This window comes from Pelodiscus sinensis, chromosome 1 (assembly GCF_052426305.1).
Source record: "Pelodiscus sinensis isolate ZL-2025 chromosome 1, ASM5242630v1, whole genome shotgun sequence".
Lineage (NCBI taxonomy): Eukaryota > Metazoa > Chordata > Testudines > Trionychidae > Pelodiscus > Pelodiscus sinensis.
Window position 1 is genome coordinate 148,159,930 of NC_143052.1, and position 23,251 is coordinate 148,183,180.

Below are 23,251 nucleotides of genomic sequence, written 5' to 3' on the forward strand. Positions count from 1 at the left end.
CCTCTTGTCACCAAGTCATACTTCCTTACTAGCCATTTGTTTCTCTCTGCTAATCATAAAAGCCCAGTTTTTGTATTTCAGAAGATTTACAGAGAACGAATGCTCCTCTGTCTGCCCTTATATACCAATCCAATTTAAGTCTTTGGTGCTCAATGGAATGATGAGGAAAATTCACAATTATTTTTTTAAAAGAAGACCGTAAGGAGAGCTCTGTATGGTTCAAAAGCTTGTCCCTCTCATCAGCGAGATTTGGTGTCTCTTTTCCCCCTAAAAAAAGTTAAAGCCAAAAGTCTGTTTCTGTTATGTCCAGATAATATTCCCCCATAAATATACATTAGAATAAAACAGCGTGTGTGTAAAATAGACACACACACACATTAGAAGAGCAGCTTTCAAGCTTGTATAAAACACACATATTACCCCCCCCCCCACACACACACATTAGAACAGCAGCTTTCAGGCTTTTTAAGCTGAGCCCCCCTTTTTGAGTTACAATTTTAGCTGAGCCCACCTACCCCAAGCAAAAATAGTGGCTTTAGAGGAGATTGACACTGACTCACAGCTGGGTGGCATTCTGAAGTGGAGACATTGCTTTCTCCTGGAACCCTGCCATGCCAGACTGGTCTGAGCTATCTGGTGTCACTGCTTTCTCCCTCTCCCCCCATGTTCCTCTGTGTCCCACTAGCGGGGCATCCCTTCTGGTCTTGAAACTGTTAATGGCCTCACTTCATTTGTAATAGAGAAGTTGGCCAGGATGGAAAAATTTCTACCGATGCATAAATAAATAGAAATGGGTGGATGTTCTTCTGTTGAAAGACTTGGTTTAACTTCCTGTATTTTAGTAGGTTAGTCATTTCTACAGGGTTTTCATGCAGAATCTTTGTGCTATATGTTGTTTGTCTATGTAGGGGGCTTTAGAGCTGAAGGAGGCAATTTGAGGTGGTGGGTAGAAGTGGGAGATCTGAGAGGGAACTGAGGTTTTCCAGCTGGGACACCATCTCTTCCTAAGCTTGGTCCTGTTGCTAATTAAGCCACTGGTAGGAAAGATTAAAAGCCCCAGAAGCTCTCTCTGCCCGTTCAGATTCCCTGCCTGGCAAGTCTTCCTTCCATTAGCCAAAGAGGACAGGGGGTTGTGAGGAGAGCTGAGTTCCTCCAAGCCAATGAACGTGTCCCTCTGCTTTTAGTGTTTTTGTTTGTTCCCCATCTTCATCTCTTTTAATGGGCTTTGAGGAAAAGGAAATCCCCTGATGGGGATGGACAGAAAGAGCTGGCAAATACAATTTACTGAGCTTTTCTGTACACCTTGCCTGCATCGCCTGCTTAATTGTAAACTCTTTCAAGGTAGTGAGTGACTACTACTCTGTGGGCACATCTATACTAGGAATGTAAACAGGTAACTGGTAACCTGGTAAGTAACACCTTTAATGGCCAGCTGTGGGTGGAGGGCTGCTCCAGCCCCACCGAACCCCTGTGCAGGGCAGCTGGCTCCCAGCCTGCACAAGGTGGGACCCAGCAGTGGCAACCCTATGCAGGACTAGGAGCTGACAGACCTGTGTGGGGCCAGCAGAGCTCCCTCCCCTACCCCTACCGCACCCACCCAGGCTGGAGTGTCCCTCATCCCCCGCCACAGGGGCTGCTCTGGCTAGGCTGGAGTGTCCCTTACCTGCAATGCTCCTGCTTTAATCAATTAACTGGTTAAACACTGTGTTTAACGGGTTAACCAGTTAAACAGGATTTTACATCCCTAATCTATACTACATGCTTAAGTCGATATACAGCCATCACAATAAGCACTGTGGTTTTTCTTGTCCACTCTATCCCTCTTCTGTTGACTGTGTGTATCCTCACTAGGAGCACGTGCTTGGACTTAAGAGAATCAGTGTAGGTGGATGAGAGCTTGGCCTGTCAGCTCCCTGGCAGCCAGACTCCAGGCAGTTGGCTCCATGGTGAGCTGAGAACCTTGGTGGTAACCAGGCTCACAACTGAAGCCGCCTCCTTACCCCCCGCTACCCCTTCCGGTGACAGCCCGGCAGCACAGGATGTTAAGGGACTAGTCAATGAGTTGACTATCCAATAAGCAAAAACTTAGTGGATAGTCCAGTTGACTAGTCTATTCTCCTCCCTTCCTGCCTCTATCTGTCTGTGTGTGTGTGTGTGGGGGGGGGGGGGGGGGGAGTCCTGGCTCGAGCCAGGAATCAGCTGTCTTGGCTTGTGCTGGGTCCCTCCCTCCTGCTGTGCTTTAGCCTTTTAAATGTATTAAGAGCCAACAGGCTTTTAATACATTTAAAGGCTGGTGCACATCCCTGGAGTGAGCCAGGAATCAGCTGTCCAGTTCTTAATACATTTAAAAGGCTAAAGCATAGCAGGAGGACCAGCATGAGCCAGGAATCAGCTGTCCTGGCTTGCACAGGGTCTCTGCTACCCTCCTGCCTCCCCTGCCTCCTCGCAGAAACAGTGCTGGGGGGAGCTGGGTTTTAAGCTGTCTCCCCACAACACGGGCTCCTGCTTCTCCACTTGCTGCCTCTGATAGATGTGGTAGAGACAGCGGGAAGGGCCGTGGGGAGGGGGGGAGCGGCTAGTCAAGAGTCTGATCGACTAGTCACTTACATCCCTATCATCAATTATTAAGATGCCACACATTTCCCACTATAAGAGACTGTTTACCGTTGCTTGTAACTCTACCAGACTTTAAACATTTAGGTTGAACTTTTACCTGTTGGGTGTCTGCTTCAGGCTGAAAATTTGTGGAAGATTTTAGCCACAACAGTTCAGTTGTTTCTGAGAACAAGACAAGTGGGGGCACACATTTTGTTCATATTAAATTAATGACCTTTTTTGTGAACAATACTTTTGGAGCAGGGTCTTGAAGTTCAGTGGGAGATAGGAGGGTGTCAAGGGTGTGCATTTTACATTGTTGTGAAAATCAGCTTGAATTTGGCCAAGTTACAAGCCTTTGAAAAAAATCGCAATTCTCACACAGTTGAGTGCAGACTTTTTAGTTGCAAATCTCTGTCGGTTTTGAAAATTCCATTCATGCTGAGTGTTCTTTAGCCAAGGACTGGGCAGGACTTTCCCCACAATTGCTGCTGGGCACTTGGGCCAGGGCAGGCCAGATTTAGGCACAGGAAGGGTACGTCTATACTACAGCTGTTAGTTCGAATTAACTTTAATAGCGATGTGACGCCCCAGGCGCGTCACTCCCAAAAGTACGTAATTGCGGTCGGGGGTTTGCTCCCCGCTGCGTTTGTTCTTCCTTTTCTGCCCCTCTGGGGGAAGGGGGCCCGGGCCCGCCCCCACTCACGGGCCCCAGCCCAGGGCCCTGAGGACTTGGATCAAGCGAGATCCGGTCCAGCTGACGGGGTTTGGAACTGTAACTCGTCAGCGCGCCAGCCAATCCGGGCTCTGCCCTGGGCCACTTCCTTCCTCGCCCTTCTTGGCGCTACCCTACCCCCCAACACTTGGGGAGTCCTCCTTACCACACGGCCATGGGCCGGTTGAGAGGCCGACAGCGGGCAAGAGTGTCTCGGTCTGTAAAAACCCCCTTCCTTCCCGGCGTCGGCACCTTTTAAATGCCGCGCCAGGGCTGCGACCCAGGCTGTCCCCAGGTGCCCCGCCCCTTGCGGTTGCCCGGTTTTGTGTTGCCATAGCAACGCGCCTGACGCCTCTGCTGCTCTCCGCCGGCGCCGGGCGTGACGTCCTCTGAAGGCGCTGGCCGGGTGGCGGCCGAACACCCCGGACAATGCCGGATTTCCCCAGGCTGCCGGCTGCACAGTGTGACCTGGGGCTGCTCCTCCGTGTGGGGCGGGGGCGTCCCGTCACAAGCGGCTATACATACAAACCGCTAGTTCGAATTTAAATCGAACTAGCGGAGCGCTTAATTCAACCTAGGTAAACCTCATTCTACGAGGACTAATGCCTAGTTCGAATTAAGGGCTGTGTAGCCACTTAATTCGATCTAGTTGGAGGCTAGCCCTTCCCAGGTTGCCCTGGTGGCCACTCTTGGTCAAACCAGGGAAACTTTTCTGCCCCCCTCCCGACCTTGGAGCCCTTAAAGGGGCACAGTCTGGCTACAGTGCTTCTGCCAGTTGCAAGCCTGCCAGCACCCCTCCAGCAGACCCTGCACCTGGCACGGCATGAGCCAGCCACCCGCTGCCACCCAGCCCTCCTCCTCTTCCCAGGACCAGGCTGGCGGCTCCCTGGAGCCTGCCCAGGGCTGCAAGAGACGGGCGCCCGCCTGGTCTAGTGCGGAGATCGTGGACTTCATCGAGGTTTGGGGGGAGGCCTCCAACGTCCACGACCTCTGCACTAGGCACAGGAATGCGGCCGTCTAGGGCAGGATAGCTGCCAGCCTGGCCACCAAAGGCCACATGCGAACCCAGGAGCAGGTTTGCATGAAAATCAAGTTGGTCCAATGAGACCCCCGACCCTGAGCTAAGAACATAAAAATGGCCGTACTAGATCAGACCAAAGGCTCATCTAGCCCAGTAGCCTGTCTGCCGACAGCGGCCAGCACCAGGTACCCAAGAGGGGATGGACCGAAGACAATGACCAAGCCATTTGTCTCGTGCCATCCATCTCCAGCCTTCCACAAACAGAGGCCAGGGACACCGTTCCTACCCCCTGGCTAATAGCATTCCATGGACCCAACCTCCATGAATTTATCTAATTTCTCTTTAAACTCTGTTATAGTTCTAGCCTTCACAGCCTCCTGTGGCAAGGAGTTCCACAGGTTGACTATTTGCTTAGTGAAGAAGAACTTTCGCTTATTAGTTTTAAACCTGCTGTCCATTCATTTCATTTGGTGTCCTCTAGTCCTTCTATTATGGGAACTAATGAAGAACTTTTCTTCATTCATCCTCTCCACACCACTCATGATTTTATAGACCTCTATCATATCCCCCCTCAGTCTCCTCTTTTCTAAGCTGAAAAGTCCCAGTCTCTGTAGCCTCTCTTCATATGGGACCTGTTCCAGACCCCTAATCATTTTAGTTGCCCTTTTCTGAATCCTTTCCAAGGCCAAAATATCTTTTTTGAGGTGAGGAGATCACATCTGTACACAGTACTGAAGATATGGCGTACCATAGTTTATACTTCCCCTCCTCCTTCCTCTGGTTTCCTCCTTCCAGCTCCTTCCTCCCAGGTTTCTCCTTCCCCTCTCCCACCCTCTTTTTTCCCCTCTCCCACCTCCTTCTCCCAGTCTCCCAAGAGCTTAATCCCCTCCCCCCCCAGTTTTGTTAAATAAAGAGAGTTTCTATTTTTGAACACATGTTGTACCAAATAAAAGCAAGCAGGATCTTATAAGGGGGATAAGGCAAAAAGCCACATTTATTGTAAAGATAATAAAAAAAATAAAGAAAAGATAGAAGCAAACAACGTTGTTTAACTACTTATTCCTATCACTACTTAACCCTTATACACGTTTATATATATATATATATATATATATATATATATATAAAAAAACCATTCATTCATACATCCATTCATTCAAGTTCTGTGTATAGTTACCAGCCTGGAAGTTGCTTGTGACAGAATACTGGCCAGGTACTCTGTACACAAGTGATGGTAGTGGGGAGCGAAGTCCTGATCAGATGCGCATCTGAAGCTCCTGGTGGGCTGGTAGCCCAACCTTGGACTCTGACTCCATAGTTTTTTAGTCCAGTTCTTATAGGAATTTTTTCCTATGCCAGTCTATGGAAATTGCTGCATCATGCTGATGTCTCCAGGGTGGCTGCCAGGTGCTCGTCAGTGATCTCATCGGGTGGACCTCCAGTACTTGGTTTTCTCCACTTGACACCTTTTGCTTGCACTGGCACCGGACGCCTTCTTCAGCCCTTTGTTGCTGTATTCTCAGGCTGGCACCTCTCAGAACCATTCATTCATCGTCCAAGCACTCTCTCATACATTCATACAGTATTTTGTATAATAATAAAAGTTGTAGTTACAAAAGTTTCTGGGTGGTATTGCTTAAAACATTCTCTGAGTGTTGAATAAAGTTACAATGTTTTAAAGAGAACAGGCGTCAATTAAGTAACAATGCCCTTAGTCAATTACAGGGCTTGGCTCCCATAGGAGAGTTAGTGGCTTGACAATGCATCCTTACAATGTATCTCTGCAATGTCAATTTCAAGCAGCCCCTTGCACAAACTTGAGCATGCCCTGGAGCACAGGGGGGGGGGGGGGCTGTTTCTGGTTACATAGGATTATATTCTTAACAGTTCTAAAGGGGCAATAATAATAATAAATCTAAACATTTAACAATTTTAACTAATAATAATAATAAGAATTAATAATAAATCTAAACACTTTAAGTTGTGGGGAACAAATTATGGGGAGTCACTTCCATTTGGAGGAATCATTTTCAATACATTAATATGTTATCCCTACACACACGTGTCCTTTATTTTTTACATCAGGAAGGGGGGCTAGGGAGGGGTAAGTGGAAGGAGGTGAGGGAGGAATGGTGCACGAGCCTCCGATGGGGAGGACTGGGGTGGCTCTGCGGGCTCTTCGGGGGGAATGCTCTCCTGCATGGCCTCCTGGATCCTGACAGCCTCCCGATTGACACCCCCCCCCCCCCCCCGGATTGCAGCCTGTGGCAAGTGCAGCTGGGCTGATGGCCGAGTGCTGTGATGTGCTGAGTGTGGGCACTCCAAGACAGGACTGCTTTGCTGTCCCTCATCGAGTTAGACAAGCAAGCGGGGAACCCTGAGAACTGTCTGTCCGGGGTGGGGGTCAGGTCCCTTTAAGCACAGCCCTCAGCTAGTCTGAGGCAGCAGCTCCGCACTCTAAGTCCTAACCTGATGCCCTGCCGGCACTGGTTCCAGCCAGCCTTAACTTCGGTTCAGGGTCCACTCAATGTGGACATGCTCTTTCGAATTAGCAAAACGCTAATTCGAATTAGTTTTTAGGTCTAGATGCACTAGTTCGAATTAGCTTAGTTCAAATTAACTAATTCGAATTAAGTTAGTTCGAATTAGTGCCGTAGTGTAGACATACCCGAACTGAGAACAGGAAGTCTCTCTCTTCTGTGCTCTCAATATCCCATTGTTGGCACCCAGGCAGCATGGAGGAGCATGATGCTTGATTTGAATGTAGAAAGGCCAAAAGCTGAACTGTCTGTCTTTTAAAAGACTTGATCAGGACAAGAACCTGGGACGAGTTGAAGGCTAGTTGCAAAGGAGAGTGCAAATTGGGGAGGGAAATGGAGACGTCATGTAATGAGTATGTACAAGGAGGCTGAATTAAACCTTAATATGACTATTTGCAAACTTGTGTGCTTGACTTTGTAGTCTGAATATTCTTTTACCATAGTTTTTGTGTGTAATATGTACATCATAGATATAAAATGACTCAAACTGGTGACTGATTAAACTTTTTTTTCATAGTGTGCGTCTGGTCGCAAGAGTCTGTCTTTGCCATTGTGGGAGAAGATGTTACTCTTTCACCAAAAGTTAATGGAACCATAAGAGAAATAACCTGGCTGAAAAAGAAAAATAAAGTGGCTGAATGGGAAGGTAAAGGGCTTCCTGTATATTTCTCTACATTAACAACGAGAGGAAAGCTTGAGACATCTTCTGGCAATTTGACCATCAAAATGTTAAACACTGATGATGCTGCAGGGTATGAAGTGGAGTTTCTGCTTGATGATGGAACTGCCGGTTTCAAACGAAAACAAATTGTACTTGAAGTATTGGGTAAGTAGAGGATACACAGCAAAAACAATTTGCAGCTGTTAACTTCTTTTTGTTTAAGGAGGTACTGCAAACTATCACAATGCAAAGGAAAGAAGAACAGTCAGAGGCCAATATGGCTGCATCAGGTACTCCTTTAATGACCTGAAAAATCAAGAAGGGATCTGACAAAAAATGGAAACTTGGCTAAACTGCTAATGGGGGGTACTAAAGAATAACATAACTGTGTAAGGTTAAAATCAGAAAGACTAAGCACATAGCAAGGGACACAAAAGGCAATAAGAAATTCTTGAAATACATTAGGAGCAAGAGAAGGACAAAGGAGAATTCTGAGGGAATTCTGCACCAAGAATTTCAATTCTGCATATTTTATTGGTCAAAATAATATGATCACACCAGTTTCAATTATTTTGGTAATTTTATTTCAAAACACCTGTCTGTAAGTATGTCTTTAACAATACAGACAACCAAAAAGATTCAGATTTTCTTGAGAAATAGATTTCTGTATTAATATACTTACCAAGGAGTAATTATTAATTTAGACAACAGTACAGAAACTTATTTACATCACCCTTCAGAAGTAGTGTAAAGGCTTGCGGCAGTAACAGAGGAGCTGAGGTAGAAGGAAGTAATTGCTGAGAAGGAACTGCTTTTTTGGGGGGGGGAAGGTGGGGAATGGGAGATTGTTAGTCTGTCCCATACGGACACTGGCTGACCCCTAGCTGCTCTCATTCAGTAAGGAATGTCTGCCCCCATCCTCATGTGTTCCTGCACTCCCCCAACAGTCCCATGTGCCCCATGCTGTCCCTTCCCCCATATCCCATGCCTCCTGACCAGTGTTCCCTCTAACATTTTCCATCCCTGGGTGGGCTGAATTTTATTTTGGGCAGGCTGAAATTTCTTATTAGCATCACCAATATTGAGATTGTATGTGAATATGCAGTGTGTCCCATTACAAACAACAAATCTAGGTATAAACATATATTTTAAATAGTCCATAGCTATGGAAGATAAAGAATAATTAACAAGGAGCAGTGCTTAAGCTGTTCATTTAATATGAATTCAAATAAAGAAAATTAGTGCTACTCTTGGAGTACATGTATTATCGTCCTTTCTAAAAACTCAAGCTAGTAAACATATCAAAATGGGGCATATTGCAAATAGCTATATAAATAAATTAAAGACATGGTCATTACGTAAAAGTATAAAAAATATGCATAGCTTTAAGATGCTAAACAAATCTATGAATCAACTAGAAATAGTCATGCTTTGCATGAAAATACTTAAAATAATATTTACTGACAGAGGAAAGAAGAGTAAAAGGCATTCACTCAGACTTATAAGCTTTTGCCTGGGAATGTTTAGGATCCATGCTATCCAAGTGAAAACAGGTAAAAGTCCTAGTTTGAAATTTTCACCTTGTATGTGTCACTAACTCAAAGAGTAAAAGCCCCAGAGCCCTTATCTGGAATTCAACTCCAATTGAAAGGCCAAACAAATTAAACAGAATCCATGGTAAAGTCCTTCCAGTTTTAACAATTTACTATGTATTAACTAATAACACGGGATTTAAAAAAATAATTTAAGATCAGGTTTGCAGATATCTACAACACTAAACAAATTTCTGTTGAAAGAATCCTTTTTTTCTTACCATAAGCCTTTAACACCTATGTAAACTTTGTTTGAAATGTAATCATGCAAATGTCATGAGTGCGGCCTTTTGTTCCAGTATTCCAAAGCAGCCTAAAAGCTTTTAACCCACCTGAAATGTTGGCACCACCCTATACAGCCTACCCCAGCCCAGCTAGGCGTACTGTGCTGAGACAGTCTGGCTCTTGCTGTCTGCAGCCCAGATGGAAGCAAGTCACCCAGAAGCAGCAGCCCAAAGCCTCTGGGCAAAGCTCATTAAGCACCTGTGCAGCTGCCCTGCTGTGCAGCTTACAGGGGACTTAGCTCCTGTCCTAGCTTAATGGGCAGGACACTATGAGGAATACAGCCTCTTCTCAAACCTATCAGCAGCAGGGTCTACTTCTGCTCTAGAGAAATTGCTCTCTGTTCTGGAAGTCCAGCAGCTCCTGGTGGGTGAAGGGCACAGCTGCGGTATCTCTCTGGCAGAATGTCATTTCTGCTGAGGAAAAAAAAATCTGTGCAAGAGATGAATTCTGCACCTGCACAGTGACACAGAATTCACCCAAGAATAGTCCTTTACTTAGTGAGAAAGCAGAGCTAATATTTAATGACATCAAGAAGGCTGAGTGTTTAATGCCTATTTTGCTTCAGTCTTCATTAAAAAGGCTGATGGTGACCAGATACTCAATAACATTATTATTAACAGTAAGGGGGAGAAGGAATGTAAGCCAAAATAAGGACAGAACAGTTTACAGAATATTAGCCTCTGAGGATAGGACAAGAAGCAATGGGCTTAAACTGCAGCAAGGGAGGTTTAGGTTGGACATTAGGAAAAATTCCCTACCTGTCAGGGTGGTTAAACACTGGAATAAGTTGCCTAGGGAGGTTGTAGAATCTCCATCTCTGGAGATATTTAAGAACAGGTTAGACATCTATCAGGCATGATCTAGACGGTGCTGGGTCCTGCCATAAGGGCAGGGGACTGGACTCGATGACCTCTCGAGGTTCCTTCTAGTTCTAGTGTTCTATGATTCTATGATTTAGACAAGTTATATGTATTCAAGATAGGGCCTGACAAAATTTATCCTAGGATACTTGAAGGAACTAGTTGAAGAAATCTTGGGACCATTAGCAGTTATCTCTGAGAAGTCTTGGAGGATAGGCTAGTTTGTGGAGTGAAGAAGACTGATTAATAATCAGTGACTCAAATTATACTATAGCATCTCTATGAATAGAAATTCCATGATTGAACAAGAAGTAATATAGCATTAGGAATATATTACAATACCAATTGTCAAAGCAAAGGCTTCACTAAGTTTTAGGCGGCTTAACAAACAGCTTTATTGATCATTAAAGCCAAGTGAGCCAAACTTGGTCCCGACAGAGCCGGGCCCAGTAAAACTTGCTAATACTATCAATCCTAGTATTTTATACCTTTAACCAAACAAGTCTGATGCCAGGGCATTCCATCAAAACAAACTTCAAAGAGAAATTGTTATCAGCACAGAAAGAAACAGGTTTTTTTAGGGAGTTTGAGCTTCAGTTCTAAATAGTTCATTAACACATTCCAACAGCCCATCCTCCTGGCCTTTCTCACATTGGTGAAGGTCAGTTAACTTTCTAGTGTACGTGCAGAAGCGAGAAACTTAAATGGCTTCTGTTATATGAAGTGGCTTCTAGCTAAATATGAAATGGTTTCTACAGTTTCTACAACTCCCCCCTTTTAGCCTTTTAAAGGCTAACCTTGAAATCATTTCATGCCTCCATTTCCATCAAAGCATTTATGTACATCTCTTGTTCCTTTCTTGCTCATCATATTTTAACATTATGAGTTCCACATTCCCTTTAGTAAGGGTCTGTCTTGTGTTTTTCAGAATGCAAGAAATACAGCATTTGATCAACAAGAAACAAAAATAAACACAAAAGAATATAGCTAAACTACACCTTGCAAAATCCAAATTCCGACATGTCCAAACCAGCCTTTCCACCAACCTCAGAGGGTCCAGCTTTTCTCCTGTCTTAGGCTTTCCACCGTTTTTTCAGTCTCTGAGACATCTTCCTCTACTTCCTTGCTGTTGTCAGAAATATACACACAGCATTCTTTTCCCACTAAGGCACAAACCCTGCCCTTACTAGCTAGGACATAGTCTAGAGCCATTTGGTTTTGGCTTTTTTTCCACCCTGGCTCCTGAACCATTACATGTCCAGCAGTACTTTCCAATTGGGGTCAAGGCTAGGCGGATATACCCTGGGTTAGTAAACCCTTTATCCTGCCAAGTATCATTTGGGTTTAGTTCACTAAACAGTGTGCCATAGTTGAGTGTTGTTTGGTGGGACTGGAATCATTGGGATACCTCCTTCTGAATGTACAGGACTGTGAGCACATATTCAGCAACCCGTGGAATTAAATTCTTGGGAAACTTGGTTCATTAAAAGCATAAACACATTTGAACCATATAGGTTATAACTGCTAGGTATTAAATCCAAGATTAAGCATAAGCTCAACATGAATTGTTTGTCCAGCCTCATGCTGGCTGTTCTTCAGGACTTCATAGTTTGCTTCACCTATCGCTGGCAAGTTCTTCTGGGCCGCAGCTGGTACCTTGGCCTCAGTCTCTCAGGATCGTCTGCTTCTGGGTCTGGATTGCCGGTACCAAGCCTGGGCTGATCCCCATCTACTTCTGGACCTGGGTCTCTGGTACCAGGTCTGTGGTGCTCCTTAGTGGGGCCAACCTCTGTAGGGGCTGGAACCGGTTTGCAGTGGGACGCGTGAATCCAGGCGGGCAATCCCTTGCACTTTACAGCAGTATGGGGGGTTAGAAGGGCTTGGTAGGGACCCTTTCACTTGGGTTCTAGGGCAGTCTTTCGCTGGTGAACTTTCACGCAAATCCAGTCTCCTGGTTGTAGTTTATGGCGCGGCTCAGTCGGGGCCTCCTGGAAGGCGTCCTTAACCAGTGAATGATAAGACTATACACACCTCATAAGTTCCTGACAATACTTGACTGTGCTTCCTTTAATAAGTGTGACATCAGCCAGGTCAATTTCTGGGCTGCTTAACAATCTCATAGGTCGGCCACATGCAATTTCATTTGGACTGAGTCCAATTTTCCGATTAGGAGTGGCTCTCATGCTCATTAGGGCAATCGGGAGTGCTTCTACCCAAGTTAAGCCAGAGTCCTTACATATTTTAGCAAGTTTGTTCTTTAAAATCCTGTTTCGTCTCTCTGCTGCTCCTGGGTGTCACGCACAGTGCAGTGCTTGTCTGATAGAGTAGTACTTTGCCAGTTTTTGAACAATTTGTCCAGTAAAGTGGGTACCTCTGTCACTGGAGATCACAAGGTATATTCCCCATGATGAGATGTAATGCTTTAGAAGTTTCTTTGCCACTGTGATGGCATCAGTTTTCCTGCAGGGATAAGCTTCTACTCATCTCAAAAACAAACAAACAATAACCAGCACATATTCAAAGGATTGACATTTAGGCAATTGAATAAAGTTCATCTGTAAATTCAGAAATGGTCCCAAAGGCGGAGGTCTGGTTGCCAGAACTGTCTTTACAGGTTTACCCATGTTGTGGGCTTGGCAGACAGAGCAAGCCAGATAGTAATCTTTGGCTGCTTGGGAGAATTTGGGAGCAAACCAATTTTGTTTTAATGTGGCTACCGTCCTCCCCTTTGCCAACGTGTGACAATCCATGGAGCACGGAGGCCAGGTGAGGTAACAAGACCACTGGGGCAACAATGCGGCCATCAGAGCTTCACCACAAGTGGTCTGGTTGCAAGGTGCACCCTGCCAGTCTCCACTCCTGCTTTTCTGATTCTGGGGCTTGGTTTCGCAGGAGGGCCAGTTGTGAAAGAGATGGCATAGGAGCAGGCGACGGTAGGAGAGAAAGGAAAAACAGCAGGTACAGGAGCAGATTCTGCTACATTCCAAACAGTACAAACTGCATAGACTGTTACTAAAACTTCACTAGAATTTTAAAAGCAAAAAACCAACCGTGTAAAGCACAAAGTTAAGATTATTCAAGGTACTTACATTATTTTTTCATTAAAACAACAATATTGTACACACAACAATGTTTGAAATACATATATCACAATTAAGACACACAAGACATCTGGATAGAACACAAACTTATTATGTCATGACACAGAACCATGGTTTTTCTTGAGTTAATTTTCAGCTGATATTAGTGCTTTTTGATGATCTGAAAGACAAAGAAAACATTTCCACCCACATCGGGGTGCTGCATTATATTTTAGAATACTTTTTCTTTACAGATTTTTTTTTTGTGCAAATTTTTGATCAGCTTGCTGTTACCCAGTGGTATGCTTTTATTTTGCACATCAGCTTCAGAGGGTTTGAGTAAATTACTTCATTGTTTAATTATTAAGTTAAAGGTGGCATGCCTCAGTTTCCCTCTTGTACTGTAGACCAGGCTTTTTTTTAATGTGTGAAGCTTTAAATGATTTACTGCCACAGAAACTTTTTCTTAGAACAAGGTGCTTGCTAGTTACTATTTCAGCAAGCAAGAAGGTTTTCTTTTCCTGAAAAGAATCATATACAATGTTACAGGCTTACTTATGGGGGACAGTGTCTCTTCCCCTCCGCCCCCCTTCCAGAACAGACAGGCAGTTTGCAGGCATACTCAACCTTGGATCTGAAAGCAAGCCAAGAGTGCTATCAACTCAGCCTTGAACAGAAACACCGTGAAGTTTCTGGGCTTGGATTTTTAAAACAATAATTAGTTTCCTTGGAAGACACATTTAACCCTTAAGGTGCAGGTTTTACAAATTTACAATGTATAGATTCTATTTTTTTATGCAGTTAACCAATTAAGTTTTAGTAGAATTCCTTACTTTGCCTTTAATACATTCAACAAAGTATCTGTAGCTGAATGTTTAAACTTGATTGTTTCTTTGCCTAGATCAGGCATGTCCAAAGTCCGGCCCGCGGGCCAATTGCGGCCCGTGTTCCGGTTTAATACGGCCCCACAGGTAATTTGGCAATATCTATCTTTTATGGCCCCCAACGAATCCATATGTATTGAGATGAATACATTGTAAAATCTCAGTTAATGTCAGTTGGTCTAAATCAGTTATAAATATATTTGGACACAACATGTATACTTGGTGTTATGTTCGTGTTCATATTTTTTTAACTTAAAAGTTGACAGACAACCTTTATTACCAATAATATGTAATGTACTTTACAATGTTCCTGACATATATTTCAGCTTCCTGGATTTTTTTTCATCTGGCCTTCAGATGTGAAAGGCAGAGTGATTTAACACCTGTTTAGATTTGTCATCCATGTGACGAAATGAAAAGTATGCCGTTTGCAGTAAACTTTGCATAAAATAGTTAATTTGCATTTAATTTTAATGGTTCAAAGAATGTCAGGCAAAATGGTCGGCCCTCACGTTTGTTCACTTCATCAAATCTGGCCCTCTTTGAAAAAAGTTTGGGCACCCCTGGCCTAGATGATTAAAAAAGGCTGCAAGAAACAAGGAGTCATTTCTTACAGCAGTTTTTTTTCCTCCTTACAATATTGCTTATTTTTTTTCTTTCTTAGGATTTGGAGGAACACTTCTCTTAAACTGTTAAACTTATTTTAAACTTGGTGTTTTGCTTTGGATCGGGCAAGTTTGTTACAGGAGCCCGTGTTTTCAAAGGGAAGAGCTAATTCCTTTCAGTTATTTTGTGTGTGTGTGTTTCCTCTCTATCTGTGTATGTGTTATAAAGAGGGGTAGAGGGGTGATGTTGTGCCGAATTTCCCCCCCCCTCCCAATTTTGCTTGATACGAATGTGCCAACTGAGAAATCTTTTTTTTTCCCACTTCTTGTGCATTATTTTGGCACAGAGGCTCTGCAGCAACTTTTAAGTTACATATCTTACTGCAGGGAGGATTTTTGCTTTTCTGAGCTTCACTTTCATCCCTCAGGGCTTTAATTTCTCCTCTTTTCCAATTTCTTAAATGCTTACAGGTCCTTGGACCATTATGCACGTACATGTAGTACACAGGGGTGCCTTTCGGCAGTGTGGGGGATGTTTAGACTAACCCTCACCTAAACTAACTCTACACACTCCAAAGAAAGAGTCTGCTAGGTCTACAGTGTCAGACCTTAGCAGCTCATGAAATAAGGGGAATCGTCACTCCCTCACATATCCGCTGAGTTTCGAGGTTCAGTTGACTCTCCCCCTTACGTTCAGAGCTCCCTCATGGGAAAGCCCTGGTGCAGCTGGGATCAGCTCAAGTCTCAGACCTATGCAGCGGCATTTGTTCTTCACTCATTACATTCATACTCATTTTCCACACACAATTTTTTTTCTCCTTTTCACATTTTTCCTACAGTTTCCACATTTAGATGCATCTTTCTTTATTGTCCAATTCCCATGGGTTTCTATTAAGTGGTGCTGCCCTAAGACACCTGGCACTTAATATCAGACTTCATTAGGATCCTATACCAGGGAAAACCAGGGCACTGGAATTCCTGTAGACTGACCTACCCCCAATTTCTGCGCGCACGCGCTTTAAAAGATTCTATAAGGCACCGAACCAAAAGTCCGCCTGCTTACACTATTCTTCTGCGAGTCACCGAATCAGAATCCGCCTGCTCGCACTGATCCCCCCCCTTTTGGTTGTGAGGCACTGGACTCAAAGTCCACCTGGCTTGCAGGGGTTTCCGGCACCTGCCCCAGCCTGGCAGAACACCACATCCTGGCGCCTGGAGACAGCCTGGTGGAATGGGGAAATACTATGGCATGGGGTTAGCCTCAGAGGTTAGTACTACGTCCACAAGTAACAGAAAGAGACAACAAAGCTTTCCCACAGTTTTGTGTGCCGAGAGAGAGTGTAATGGCACCACACCAGCTTTTAGCGTCCGAACACAGAGGGTCCAGCGCATGGCTGCCTCACTAGACACACCGGTGTGCCCTTTTGGAACTGTGACAGATAAGATAGGCCTAATAGACAAAGACAGACAGAGACAGACAAAATGTTAGCCACTCCACAAAATTGAATTCTGTAGCTCCCCTTACCCCAACGGCCGGCTGGGCTCTCCAAATCCCAAGCCCTCACCAGGAGATTTCATAACAGGTATCCCCCCTTACCTTCTATTGTGTGCTCTGAGAGGTTTGGAAGTGGAGTGCCGGTCCGTCTATACGGGCAAGTGGCGCGTTAGGAATCTTGGTGGAACCTCCAAATTGTTGAAGCAAAGGCTTCACTAAGTTTTAGGTGGCTAAGCAAACAGCTTTATTGATCAGTAAAGCCAAGTGAGTCAAACGTGGTCCCAACAGAGCCGGGCCCAGTAAGGCTGGCTAATACAATCAGTCCTAGTATTTTATACCCTTAACCAAACAAGTCTGATGCCAGGGTATTCCATCAAAACAAACTTCAAAGAGAAATTATCAGCACAGAAAGAAACAGGTTTTTTTAGGGAGTTTGAGCTTCAGCTCAAAATAGTTCATTAACACATTCCAACAGCCCATCCTCCTGGCCTTTCTCACATTGGTGAAGGTCAGTTAACTTTCTAGTGTACGTGCAGAAGCGAGAAACTTAAATGGCTTCTGTTATATGAAGTGGCTTCTAGCTAAATATAAAAATGGTTTCTACAGTTTCTACACAATCATCTGAGCAGGATGTGACGATGATTCTGAAATGTTCTGGGACATTAGAGAGGCTACTAAGGCAGGAAACACAATAATAATGGAGGGTTTCAGCTAGCCTCATATTGACTGGTACATGTCACCTCAGGAAGAAATGCAGAGATAAAGTTTAGACTCGGTAAATGACTGCTTCTTGGAGCAGCATGTCTTGGAACCCCCAAAGGAAGAGGCAATTCTCAGTTTAATGCTGATTGGAACATAGGATCTGATCAAAGAGGTGAATATAGCTGAACTGCTCAGTAATAGCAACCATAATGTACTTAAATCTAACATCTGGGGTGACATAGACCACAGAAAACCACCAGATTGGCATTCAAAAAGTGGAATTACACAAAAAATGAGGAAGCTAGTTAAAAGAAAATTAAAAGGAAGTCTCAAGTGTGTTGATGTGTCTGCAGACTGCATAGAGACTATGTAAAAGCATCCTAAGAGAGGGTCAAGCAAAATATATACCCTAAATTTAAAAAAAAAAAGTTGCAAGAAGACCAGAAATATGCCACTAGGTCTAAACTAAAGAGGCAGTTAGAAGCAAAAAGACATTCTTTAAAAACTGGAAGTCAAATCCCAGTGAGGAAAATAGAAGAGAGCATAAACTGTGGCAAATCAAATATAAACATGTCATTATACAGGTATAGAAAGAACTAACTAGCTAAAGACCTAAACTAGCATAAAAAATGTCTGTACATCAGAATAGAGGAGATTTAGCTTTTCAGTAGTCTAACCACTTCCCCAGTGGCAACTGCAGTCACTTCCCCTGCCACTTTCCCAGTCGTGCAGCGGTGGGGGAAGGAGACCTGGGCCAACCTACTCCTCCGGATCCCAGTCCAGTGACCCAGTGGATCACAGTCACCTGCTGTAATCTCTTTACTTCTACTGTCACTGCATTTCTCAGCCCCACTTCCCTGTGACCACCGCACTCATCTCAGTTGCAGCAAGCCATCAGAAGCTCCTTGTCTTCTCCCAAGGTTCCAGCCTGTGTTACTCTGGTACAAGGTCGTACAGAGTTGCAGCCTATTTCAGGCAGGTCTCTCTCCTTGAGCTTCAGGCATCTACTGACTCTGCTCTGCCCTGAGGCTTTTCTTACATGGGTCTGCTGGGCCCTGATTGGCCACTCCTCATAACCTCTCTTCTATTAGCTACTTTTCGTGCAGCATCTTTGTCTCTGTTAAACTCTTCCTGCACAGTGTGGGGCAGATGCCCATCACTTCTCCCAAGAGTTCTGCAGGAACTCAAATATGAAATTGCAGAACTACTAACTGTACTACTTTACTAACTGTAGTATATAGCCTATAGCTTACAATGTTCTCCATAATAGATGACTAGAGGGCATTTAATGTAATGTCTACGTTTAAAAAAGGCTGCAGAGCAATGTTCCCTCTAATTTTTTCCATCCATGTACAGAATAAATTTTATGTGCACCGAGGTATGTGTGGATAATAGAAACACATGCTGCCGGTTATGGGAGGCTGGGGGCACTTTGCTAATCAGCTGGATGGCATTTGAATCTCTCTTGGGTGACTGTCCATGTGCACATCTTACAGGGAACACTGCTCCAGAGGTGATCCTGGTGATTACAGTCCAGTGAGCTTAATTTCGGAACAAGGGAAATTGGTTGAAATTATAATAAAAAATAAAATGATCAGATATGCAAATGAACACGGTATGTTGGGGAAGAGTCAGCATGGTTTTTGTAAAGGGAAATCATGCCTCACCAATTTATTAGAATTTTCTGAGGGGTTCAACAAGCAGATAGACAAGTGTGATCCAGCCAAAATAGTGTACTGAGACTTTCAGAAAGCCTTTGAAAGGGTTAATTCTTCTTCAAGGCGTGTCACCGTGGGTGCTCCATCCTAGGTGCTTGAGCGGTGCTGTGCCTCTAATCAGAGATTTTAGGTAGCAGTGCCCACGGTCGGCTGTCCCCATGGGACATCGGTGCGCAACATTTGAAATGGCTATCCTGCATACACAGCCAACCGTCTCTAGTTCCTTCTTTACCGCTGTCAGCTTTGGTCACAGCTTAGCAGTCGCCCTCATTATTAAGTTGAAAATAGATACTTAGTGTTAATAGTTAAGACTTAAGCATTCGTAGTTATTGTTAGTAGTTCTGTACTAATAAGTTTTAAAAAAATCTTTTCCCCTCATTGTTATGGTGTAGTTAGGTAAATAGCATACTTTTGCAGGGCCATCTGGCAGCAACCCCTTTAAACTCCTTCTTTCACTTGGACATGCCTGGCTCACCTGATTTTTAAGAGACTGTCCATTTCCACATCAGATGGACACTCGCAGTGTGTTCACTGCTTGGGTGAGGAGCATGCTACAGATCAGTGCCCTCACAGCAAACCACTCACTTCACAAATGAGGAAGGCTAGAAAACTCCAGCTAAAAATGATTCAGTTGGAGAAGACTGCTCGTCCTGCCTCCAGTCCTAAGCATACCATGCCATCCAGGCAGCCATCCCCTGGAACGGCATCAGGGAGAGGGGCTCCCACCAGGTGGAGCCAAAAAGACAATGAAAGGGCTCAGGTGCCCAAAAAGAGGTCCCATTCTTACTCAGACTGAGTTCCACTTGAGGAAACTCTTTCCATAAAAAGTCTGCCTCGGCACTACAGCACCTAATACACCAGAAAAACAGGCAGCTAATGGGGCTGGCACAGACAAGAGCCGAGACCCCAAGGAGGAGGTCCGTCCCTCCTCCTCCAAGGCACCGACGAAGACTAAGCAAAAAGCCTCCGTGTTGGCACCGGTCAAAATGCCGTAGGCACCAGCCACTGCACTGACACTTGTTCGCTGTCGATGGTAGCCCAAACACATCACGGTTCAGTCTCTCATCCGCCCCAGCACCACCATTATCTAGTGACGATGATGACAACAAGCCTATTCAGGCACACATGCCTTGACGCTCCTCACCTAAGCCCACACAGCAGCTACAGCAGTGGCAACCACCACAGTGGCTCCTACCACCTGTCCCACCCAACTGGCCATATTGGGATCCTTGGGCAGCCTACAGAACACAGAAGGCACAGCAGACTCCATAGCCATTGCCAGACCCCAAGTCCCTAGAGCCCAGTCTCCTGCCCATTCCAGTTCATGAGGAGACCAAGTCAGACACCTGCCTTGCCCCCACCTATGCACATCTATTCATGGTCTCCGGATGATACAATCATGCCCCCGCTGCCAAGTTTGGGGGATGATTTCAAATCGTTCCAGGCACTCTTAAAGAGAGTTGTGGACACCTTAGATATCTCCCTGTCAGCTATGCCTGAGACCCAACATAAGCCGATGAACATACTGCATGCCTCTCCACATACCAAACTGGCCATCTCCATGAAAAGCCATCTGGCAGATGCTGGCCACAATATCTCCGACCTGCAAAAGGTCAGATTGGAAATACTGTATTGCTTAAAAAGGGGCTGACTTTCTATTTTCCCATCCCACCCCAGATTTCCTGGTGGTGGATGCCAGAAGCCAGAGAGGAAAACAGCAGGCCACTCACACGTTCCCTTATGACAGGGACTGGAAGAGATTAGATCTGGTTGTCAAGAAGTCATATTCATCAGCCAGCTTCTAGCTTAGACTATCCAGCTATTCCGCACTCTTTGCCAAATAGAGACACCACCTATTTGATCAGCTCATGTCTTTTATTGAATTTCTTTCTGACAACAAGAGAACAGTTTAAAGTGAACTTCAACGAGGCTGCACTAATCTCCAGTACGGCTTTGCAGGCCGCGCTAGATTTGGCGAACACGGCAGCAAGATCTCTCGCTTCAGCAGTTATCATGAGATGGGCATTGTCGCTCCAGCTCTTGGGGTTTCCAAGAGAAATCCAGGCCACAGTCGAAGGCGAAGGCACAAGCTCTTTGCTGAATCCACCAATGCCTTGCTCCACACACTAAAGGATTCACGAACCACATTAAAGACGCTTGACGTGCACACGCTAGTTATGAAAAGAAAACAGGGAAGGTCGTTCACGCAGAGGTACAGACCCACACCTTTCAACCAGCCACTGTAGCAGTCTAAATCCACTGCAGCATTTGGCATCAGACTAGCTGCCTTCTGTTCAGCATGGTGTCCCTCATCACCGACAGGTGAGTGCTGGAAATCATCAAAACTTCTTGTATCCCATTTTCAGTTATTTCCCCCTGCCAACTTCCTTTGCTCGTCCCTCTTCAGGGACCCCTCTTATGAACGTGCTCGTGCAAGAGGCACAACATCTCCTACAGCTAGGTGCCATAGAAAATGTACCACCGGAGCACAGGGGCAAGGGATTCTACTCCCACTACTTCCTCAACACTAAGATGACGGGAGGATGGAGACCAGTCTTAGATCTCTGTAAACTCAACAGCTTTGTCCGATCCCAGCGATCTAATATGGTAACCTTCGCCGCTATCGTTCCTGCCTTGGAAAAGGGAGCATGCCTGTCTACCCTTGACCTTGATACACCCGTCGCACAGACGATTTCTACGGTTTACAATGGGGGACTTCCACTTTCAGTGCAGAGCGCTACCCTTCGGACTCTTGACAGTCCTACGGATATTCTCAAAGGTCCTGGCAGTGGTGGCCACCCGCTTGCGTAGAACCGGCATCACCATATTCCCGTACTTGGACGATTGCTTGTTTAAAGATATGCCCATCTCTTACTACATTTAAAATACAGAGCGATAGTGGTCCAGGACCTGGTGCAAGCTGGGACTGCTCAGATGTAGTAGGAGTCGGGCTGTGTGGGTGCCCGGCTCCTTCTGCATTTAAACTGCAGAGCTGCAGCAGGGCTGTTTATCGACTAATCATGTAGTCAATACAAATTGTAGTATCTATAGTCAATTACCTGCTTTTTAATAACCTTAACTCTTATATAAGGGGCAGGGAACCTAAGGCTTGAGGGTTGGATGTGGCCCCAGCTTGCCTGGATCCGGCTCCCAAGGCTTGGGGCCCCCCTCCCCTCCAACATTGCAGAGCCCGCATTGGCCCTCCAGTCCCCCGCTGTCCTCCTGTGGAGCCGTACACACAAAATCTACCAGCCTGGGCCCCTCTAGGCTCTAGTGTGTGATGGAAATGTGGGGAGTGTCTGTCTTTTTCGCAGTCAGGGGCCATGCCAGTGAGGTGTGTGTGGTTTTTTGCGGGTTTTTTTTTTTGTTTGTTTTTTTTTGCTTCTCACTTGTGTGCAGCCCATGTTGATTTTTCTGCGGGTCACTGACCTCCAGTCTAAAAAATGTTCCCCACTCCTGCCTTACATCCTTATTAGAGATGTTAGAATGCATTTAATTTAGTAATTGTGTAACTGCTGAAAATTTCATCAGTTACACAGTTACATGCAGGGGGCATAAATAAAGAGAAGTTCTGTGGCACCTTATAGACTAAAAGATTTATTGGAGCATAAGCTTTCTTGGGCAAAGACCCCACTTCGTCAGATGCATCTTCTCTCATAGATCATGTTTTCTAGACCTTTAATAATTTTTGTTGCCCTTCTCTGGATCATTTTGAAATGTGGTGCCCAGAACTGGACACAATACTCCAGTTGAGGCCTAATCAGCGCAGAGTAGAGCGGAAGAATCACATCTCATGTCTTGCTCACCACACTTCAGTTAATGCATCCCAGAATCACATTTGCTTTTTTTGCAACAGTGTCACACTCTTGACTCATATTTAGCTTGTGGTCCCCTATGGCCCCTAAATCCCAACATGCTGGTGTCCTGTTAAAAGACGTGTGCCCTCAATAGAGTCTAAACACTTAAGTTGTTGTGTATGTTACACAGCTGTAAGCAGGGAAGTCCTTATGGTTTATGGTGCCCCACGTGAAGGTGGGCCAGGGGCAGAATGGAGGAGCAGGTGCCCCACAGGATGGGGGCTTTACTCAGGGCTGTGTGAGCAGGAGCAGAGCAGGGCAGGGAAGCATAGGCATGCAAACTGTGGGATGCTGCAATTTTATGTGGGTTCCCAGCTGCCACCAGCCCTGTGGCCAGGGTCCTGGCTGCTGCCTGGGGCTCTGCCACTCCCAGCCCCACACGTGTCCCAAGCCTTGGCCCCAAGCCTGCCAGGGTTCCTGCTTTCTGGAGAGATGGCCCAGTTCCTGACTCCAGCGAGGTAGAGCAGATGGGCAGCAACAGGGAGCAGCTGGAGTCGGGTGGGGGAGGACTGGAACTGGCTGCTGGAGCCAGCACAGCATGCACCTGCCTGTCCTGTCCCACAGTAGTGGCCCTAGGCATACAAAGCATGCAGCTGCCTAGAGCACCACTCAATTTGGAGCGCCTGGTATTCTGCATATGC

At 45.4% G+C, this 23,251-nt stretch overlaps 1 protein-coding gene across 3 annotated transcripts in view; it reads left to right on the forward strand.

Annotated features, from left to right (window-relative positions):
• CD58 (CD58 molecule) overlaps positions 1-23,251 on the forward strand; it is a 67,327-nt gene that overhangs the window by 7,626 nt on the left and 36,450 nt on the right. For all 3 annotated transcript variants that reach the window (XM_075905602.2, XM_075905592.2, XM_075905610.2), the window contains exon 2: positions 7,389-7,697. In XM_075905602.2, the coding sequence (XP_075761717.2) occupies positions 7,389-7,697 (309 nt within the window). The remainder of the gene's footprint in view (positions 1-7,388; positions 7,698-23,251) is intronic.